This window comes from Ailuropoda melanoleuca, chromosome 13, assembly GCF_002007445.2.
Source record: "Ailuropoda melanoleuca isolate Jingjing chromosome 13, ASM200744v2, whole genome shotgun sequence".
Lineage (NCBI taxonomy): Eukaryota > Metazoa > Chordata > Mammalia > Carnivora > Ursidae > Ailuropoda > Ailuropoda melanoleuca.
This window is the reverse complement of record NC_048230.1, coordinates 16,361,282-16,369,526: the sequence shown is the minus strand read 5'-3', so window position 1 is coordinate 16,369,526 and position 8,245 is coordinate 16,361,282. Positions and strand designations below refer to the sequence as shown.

The 8,245-nt window shown below is 42.2% G+C and overlaps 1 protein-coding gene across 1 annotated transcript in view; it reads left to right on the top strand.

Moving 5' to 3' along the window:
- Positions 1–8,245, top strand: part of PCTP (phosphatidylcholine transfer protein) — a 159,383-nt gene that overhangs the window by 21,578 nt on the left and 129,560 nt on the right. Inside the window, exon 2 of the mRNA XM_034640837.1 lies at positions 7,524–7,641. Coding sequence (XP_034496728.1) covers positions 7,524–7,641 — 118 coding nt within the window. The remainder of the gene's footprint in view (positions 1–7,523; positions 7,642–8,245) is intronic.

Sequence of the window (8,245 nt, the reverse complement as noted above, 5' to 3'; positions counted from 1 at the left end):
ACACCTTATCAAAAGTGAATTTACCTTGTCCCACACTCTGCGTAGACCTGCACTTGTCTGCCCCAAAGCCCTTTATCTGTCTTATGGGCCAGTGGTGTTTAATCCACCTTGCATGTTACTGTCATTTGTCTTTTCTTCTACCCACCCAAACCATTTTACCCACATGAGTCCATATGGCCTCTTCAGGTCCCCCAACTGGAGGTCAGACCAGAAGACTGGGGCCCCTTTGTCAATCTTTGTCTTGATTAATCTACCTGACCATTTGTGCAGGGGAGTCCAGGTGAAGTTTCTTACTGCAGTCTTGGCTTTCTTGCTTTTTAAATGCCAACAACTGGGGTCAACAGAGTGGACTTATCTGGAACCCTTTAATGTTGAAGGGCCACCAGGGGGTCCCACTGATCCCCCTAACTTTCGAAGGTCCTGCATTAAGGCTTTTGCCTCAACCGCATCAACATCTGCTTCATTCATCCTATTTCTTAATAGCCATCAAAAGTTTTGACTCTATTGAGATGAGTGCCTTGATTCCTCCCTCTGTCTTTCCCCACTTTCTTATTAATTACTCTCATTTTTCTTGGCATCTGTAAGACCTGTAAAGGGAAACTGAGACAGGTAATCTGGTAAGTCTTCTTGGATTGCTTGAGTTTTGCAGCATAAGTTTACGTGTAGTGCCCATGCAAAAGGGACCCTCTTTATCAAAGTATTTACCATGACTTGGGTAAGGAGCATATTCTTTTTTTTTAAATTTTTATTTATTTATTTGACAGAGAAGGAGAGAGAGCACAAGCAGGGGGAGAAGCAGAAGGGGGAGGGAGAAGCAGGCTCCCCAGTGAGCAGGGAGTCAGAGGTGGGGCTCAATCCCAGCACCCTGGGATCATGACCTGAGCAGAAGACAGACACTTAACTGACTGAGCCACCCAGATGTCCTGACAAGCATAGTCTATAGATGACTGTCCTACATCTGGATCATCCTACATCTGTGGACGCCAGTCCTACATCTGGATCATGTATAGCTATTTATGTTGGTCCATTGTGAGCTCTGATGAGGATCTATTATTACATGTTTTGAAAAGACTGAAATAAGTGTAGAGGCCTTTGAGTGTTCCACTGTAACAAATTCTATTCTAAAATTTAAAAAGATTGTAGCTTTTTTTTTTTTTAGCGGACAAATAATTCTGAATCATGTTCTTGGACAGATGGCTACTTTTGATATACAGTATTTGGTACGTTTTCATTTTCTCCTTTCCTATTAAATCACAGAACTTTTGGACTGGAAGTTTCTTTGAAATCATTGTGTCCGACATCATCATCTTTTCCATTGACTTCTTTTTTTCTACTCCCTTTGCCTGCTCTCTTTCCATCCTCCCTTCTCTTTTTTTCCTCCCCAGGTGGTAATATCAAGAACTTACCTTTACATGGTGATTTAATTTACAAAATGCTGTCACATACAAGTTTCCTTTATCCCTGTAAACCAATCTGGAAGGTAGGGAAAGACAGGCTTATTTTCCTATTTTACAGATGGAAATAAGACCCAGAGTTGTTTAGTGAGCCACACAAGACCTCATAACTAGTAACTAGACATGAACCAGCCTGCTTTGATGAGCTCGGCACCAAATACACAGCTTGCTTCAAGGCAAGAACTACTTTCAGGAGACTAGGGAGAACTAGCCCAGAGCTGCCACGGGGTATTATGGGAAGAACATGGGTTTTGGAAGCAGATTGTCCCGAGTTAAAATCTCCATTCTGCCCACCATCATTCATTTTTTCATCCAGAGAATATTCATCAAATGCCTCGCATGTGCTGTTGCCCTCCCAGGCACTGGGGATAAGCAGTGAACAGGAAGATGCGCCTACTGTTTCAATAATGAGTTCTTGAACAATGAATGACATTCACTGATGAGAAGAAACTATCATATATAATGAAATGTTGGGTGAAAAATGCTATGAAGAAAGTAAAGTGGGATGAAGGGGTAGAGAGATGGTATGGCAGTGGTGGCCATGGGTGATGTGAGTGTTTTAGATAAGGGAATCCGGAGAGCCCTTCTGCAGAGCTAACATTTGAGTGGAGATAGAAATGAAGTTGGAGATGGCATCATGCAAATATCTGGAGGAGAAATGCAGGGGAGAGTGTTTGTCAAAGTTGAGGCGCATTAGAATCACCTGGGGAGCTATCCTCAATCTAGGCCAAGTAAATAGTAGTCTGAGGTCTATTCTTTTCAATGCTGTGCACCTAGTGCAATACAAAAAGCTTAGCACTCTTAGGAAAATTGATTTTAGGCAGGCTGGGCTAAGAGAAAGTTTGGCTTTCAGGAGGGAAACACAGATTTAACTCCCTGGAGAACAGATTTACCTCAATGGATGAAAAGTCTCCAGTACCACCCCCACAGGTGAGATGATAAACCGATTTGTATCACAATTGTGTTCTTTTCCAGATTATAGGAGTGTTCTGCCCCCTTCTCTCACCCTTCTGCCTCTCTCCTAAGGGAAGAAGAGTTACCAGCATGAGTGATAGAACAATTATTGAGTGTGAGATATTTATCAAGCCATATATTTTTTAAAGATTTTATTTATTTATTTGACAGAGAGACAGCCAGTGAGAGAGGGAACACAAGCAGGGGGAGTGGTAGAGGAAGAAGCAGGCTCCCAGCGTAGGAGCCTGATGTGGGGCTCGATCCCACAACGCTGGGATCACGCCCTGAGCCAAAGGCAGACGCTTAACCGCTGTGCCACCCAGGCGCCCCTATCAAGCCATATTTTACTAGTGGGCAGGGCTGCCATGTCTGTATGCTGGGCACCCACAGATGGGAGGCTAGCTCTTGTGCTCTCTTGCTTATGCTCTCTGTCTCTGTCTTCCTCTCCTTTTCCATCTTCCTGAGCACACAACTGGATGGATATGTGAGAGCCTCAGGTCTTCCCCTCCTCACTTCTCTCTCAGGATGAGCATGTGGTGTGAGACTGTATGAGAATGTTGGTCCCAAGCTTTAATTTGGGGGGAATGTAGAGTGGTGACCCATTTCTTTCTCCTGGTATAAGCCAAACTTCATGCCTCACCCTGTCTTTCACCAAATTCCTACAAGGGGTTCGCAGGAGGTGACTATTAATAAAACAAAACTCTTGATTGTCATTGGGCCTTGCGGACCCTTTGAGAGAAGTGACTTGTCAGCAAGGATTTGGACATTCTGGATCCTTGGACACGATACCATACCAATAACAGGGTGATCCAGCAGCTGAATTAGAGCAATGACTTTAGGTGAGTTTCATAGCCTATTTTCTATTTTAACAGATTTATTGAGGTGGCATTTGTATACCCTAAAATTTGCTCATTGTAAGTGTACAGTTCACTGAATTTTAGTAAATTTATGGACTTATACAACCTTCATGCACTATAGCGTTAGAACATTTGTGATACCCCAAAAGAAACTTCTTGTCCATTTGCTGTCATTCCTTGTTCCCATTCCCAGTCCCCGACAGCCACCAGTCTGCTTCCTGTCTCTGTAGACTTGCCTTTTCCAGAGATTTCTTAGAACTCCTTTAAGCCTCAGTTTCCTTGTCTGAAAAATGGGCTTACCAATACTCCATACCTCAAATTATCATTGTGTGGATTAATTGGGATAATCTAATATCAGTCCAGTGGCTGGTATTCACTAGGCACTCAGTAAGTATTAACTATCATCATTATTTTACCTAGCTATCTGCAATCCTTTAGGGATTAAGCCTGCCAAGTTTTCTGAGAGAGATCTGAAGTATTAGATCAGGTTTACTCCACTGCCCTTTCTCATGTAGTTCTGGTACACACTTCCCAGCGGCAGCTGTAGCTTTGATTCCTGTCATTAGAATTGATGCTCTTTGGTGAAAAATGCTTACTTTTCATACCAGTGGAGTCTGCTACTTGTCAGAGTGGCTGGAGTTGGTCAGCTTCCACAGTCACAGATTCAGGAGGTTTCCTGCCCCACCCCCACCCCTCTTCTGTGAGAGGCTAAGAAAATTCAGCACACACTCAGAGGTGCATTTGCAGGAGTAGACATAAAAGCTGTCTTACAGTTAGTGATATCAGTGCAAATGAACATCATAAATTATAGAAACTGAGTGACACCTTTCTCCAGATCAGGCAGGTCAGAGGTAAAGGATGTCTCCCAGGGATTAGTCATCTGGGGGCACTGCAAATGTCAAATGCAAACATTATGACATTTCTCATATGTAAACACATGAGCGCTTACAGAATTTATCCTGTGCAGGACCAATAGGTGTATTACCGGCAGTAGTGTTTCTCAAAATATGTTAGCCCTATGAGTGCAAATGAAAATAAAATGTCCAGTTTTTTTTCGTGCATTTAAATCAATGTTGCTAAGAAATATAACAATCTGATGTTTAGACAAGTGAGCCAGAATAACAGAACATCTTACAAATTAGTGATATCAGTAGCAAATTGTCAAATCACGCCTCTACCCCCCCACTTCTTCATTTATAAAATGGAGATACTGATATGCTTACTTCACTGGATTATTCCAAGTATTAATCACCAAGCACAGTCCCTGGCTTAGGGCAGGTACTCCATGGATCCTAGTTTCTCTAAAAAAAAAAAATATGCATCTTGTTACATTTCTGAATCCTTGATTCTTTAATCTGGAAAAAAGGATCATCATACCTGCCTTATTAATGAGAATGATATCTAATATCTGCTGAGTACTTAATGAATGAGGCACCACGGTAAGAATTTTGGATGGATTATCTCATTTACTCCTCATAATCATCTCCTTAAGTACACACTCTTTGCAGTGACCCAGTTTGCAGCTGAGGAAAGCAAGGCTAGCAGGTAGAAGAGCTAAGACCCGACTGGGTCTACTGTGACTCTGAGCCCACGCTGTAACCTCCATGGGGTGTTTTCTGGTTTTTGAGATGACTCTTTGGAATAATACATGGAGAGACAGCAAAGCACTAGTCTGTTGAAAGTTGTATTATTCATCCTTTTCCATTTCTACCTTTCCCCTGGTCTGGATCTGAATCCCTACAGAAGCGGCATCTAAAAAATACCTCCTTCTGGCTACTTTGGGGGCTTGTTGGACACACACACCAGGCTTAGGACTTCAGGAGAGCATCTGAGTGGGAGTCCTTCCTGGGTGGTCCAGGATAGGAGCACTGGCTTGGGGACCAGAAGAAACAGGTTCCCATCCAGGCTCTGCCACCAACAGTATATCAATGGGACTCCTGGTAAGTCACTAACATCTTTTACATGAAGGTCTAAGGCCCCTTCTGGCTCTAAGATGCTATGTGTAGGTCTCCTTAAGTTAATCATTAGATGTGGTTTCTAACAGTGGTTTGGGGAAAACCTGCAGAGAGTAGAGGTTAAATAGGAGACACTGTGGGAAGTAGAAAGGCCCATGTCACCCTCTTTCTGTCTATCCCAAGTACTAGCTGTGGGACTCAGGCAAGTAATTTAGCCTATCTGAACATCATTTCTTCATAACATCCCCATCTCTGTCACAGGGCAACATGAAAGATTATATGAGATAATGAATATAAAACTGGAAGCTAAACAATAACTAGTACTAGTAAAATAATTTACAGCAGGTTGAAGTGATTGGAAAACTTCAATACAGAATAGATGGCTGTTGTAGTGACTACTGACAGATCACCAAGGGAAGCAAGTTCCAAGCTGAAAAGCCAAGATTATGTCTATACCTGATTTGTTCTCAGGGCCAAGGATATAGTGGGTCCTAGCAAGTTTATAATTTTATAATAAAATTTTTGATAATTTTTTGTAATTATAATTTTTCTCTTAGTGGAAGGAGGCAGTACTTTCTATAACAGTGTGTGTAGAGTTTTAGATAATTTTAGATATGCAGAATTAAATATACTTCTATTTAATGTGCATTAGCAGTGGCCATTATCTCTTACCTCTCTTCCTTGACAATGCATTTTGGCAATGCTTATGTACTTCTGTACTGTTTTAATTAATTTACACATACTTATATTTTCTTGTAAATGCTCCTAAGTCTTACCAGCACTCTTCTGGCAGTCTGCTTTTCTACTTTAGAGTAAGAATGACAAATAACAAATCTGGACTTAATAAGGAGAGACTTTTATTCAAAAGGATTATTGCAAAGTCGGGGGAGAGATTATTGTAATAAGAAGAACACTTTGACCATAAGATCTGTGAGTGTCTCAGTAATTAGGCAAAAAGAGTTTTTCTTTTATAGAGACAAGTAAACAAGGCGAGAGTCAGTGTGGGGAAGTGAGGTGAAAGGTGACATGACTGGATAGTAGGTCAGAGAATATTTTACCCTGAGGCCAGTCTGTTCTCAGGAGGAGCTGTAATGCTGGCTCAGGCCAAGGGTGGGCTAACGTTTAGGGGCCGGGAAGAAGGAGAGAAGCTTAACCAGTTTGGTGCATAAGCATTTCGTTCTGATTGATCCATGGGGACAAGCAGTTCATCTAATCATTTATGAGGCAGTGAAAGGGAATTCAGGGGGTCTGTGTCTGGCCTTGTCACAGGTAAACAAGGGCCGCATCTGTGAGTCTTAGATCTAAGTCACGTGGGATTGGTGGTTTTTTGCAATAAGCTCTTTTCTGGAGCACAAAGGAGAAGGGAGTTTTTTAACCTTCACTATTTTCCCAGATCACAGAACTCAAGTAAAATTCACTGTTAGGAAGCATCATTTGTACCATTTACCTGGTTGTTTAAGTAGAGGTTCTGAGACACAATTCTCCACTTTCTCTTTACCCAGAGGCACTCTGCCAGCACTTCCTGCCGACATTACTTCTAAATATAAATCACTGGACTTCTTTCCATCACTGTTGTCACCTCCTTGTTCAAATCCCCATCATCTTTTATCTGGACCATTGCATTAGTCTTCAAATCCATCTCTTTGCTCCCCTACGATCTACTTTCTGCCAAGCAGCAAGAATCATCTATTTATTATTCCCTCCATTTAAAGTCACTCATTGGTTTTCCTTAGTAGTTAGAACAAAATTCTTATCCCTTACCCTGATTTACAAAGCCCTTTGGAGTCGACCCCTATTAACTCTGTGACCTCAGCTCCTACCACTCTCCCCCATCCACAGTTCTCTGGATGCTGTGACTTTCTGTTCTTTTAGCATGCCAGTCCATCAATCAGAGGGTCTTCCCGATAACAGGAATGAGTTTTCTTTATCCTCCCATGATGGGCTCCTTCCATATTTAGAATAAGATGTTCTCATAAAGGTTATCTCTCATAGAGGTCTTTCCTGACCACGTAGTTATGTAGGATACCCCTCCCCATCCCCATTTAGTCAGTATTGATCACGTAACTTTCCTTATAACCTATTTAGATTACTTAGATAGCATTTATAGCCACTATCACCACCAATGTCTACAAGCAAATATAACACTCATGATAGCAGGGGCCTCATCTATTTTTTCCTCATTGTGTCACCAAGACCATAGAGGACGTCGTCAGTGATAGTGCTGCATGTTCATATGCTGTGTAATCCAGTTATCTCCCAATTTGGGAATCAACAGGTTGTTTCTGCCTTTTCTGCTTTTACAGCCAACTGGACTTTATGCGTATAAAGTCTTCGGTGTTCTGGACAATTGCCCACCAGCTGTGCTCGCAGATGTCTATATGGACTTAGACTACAGAAAACAGTGGGATGGTTATGTTGAAGGTAAGTAACACCTATTATTCATCACCTTTAAAAATTATCTGGAAAGTAGAAACTATTGTTATTCTAGCCAGCAGAGCAACAGGTGTAATTTGTACTATGTTGTTTTATTTTTTACTTCTGGCATGAAAGTCTTAAGTTCTGGGCTGAAACATGCCTTTGTGATTCCTTGCACACTCTCAGATGCCACTCTCCAGTTTGCTCCAAGGCCTACTTTGTGCTCACTGTAAGTCTGTCATCATCTCATATATGTAGAAAGTCACAGAAGGCTTCTTGGAGGAGGTGGTGTCCAAGCTTCGTTTTGGGAGTTGAATCAAAGTTTTCTAAACAACAAGAATGCAAAAAACACAAAACAAGAAGGCATATAGGTGAGAAGCTGAGAGGGTGAGGGGGTGAGGGGGTGAGTGGTTTGAGGCCATCTGAGGCCCAGGGAACAGCATGAGTAAAGCGAGGAAGGCATGAAACAGCATGGCATGTGCCAAAACTGAGCCGTTTGATTTTATTGGGTTGTTGGGGTAGCAGAATCTAGAACTACAGTGGGAGGAAGGTCCAGATCCCCAGGGGCCCAGCCTGGCCACCAGGCTACAGTGCATAGATTTGACCCTGA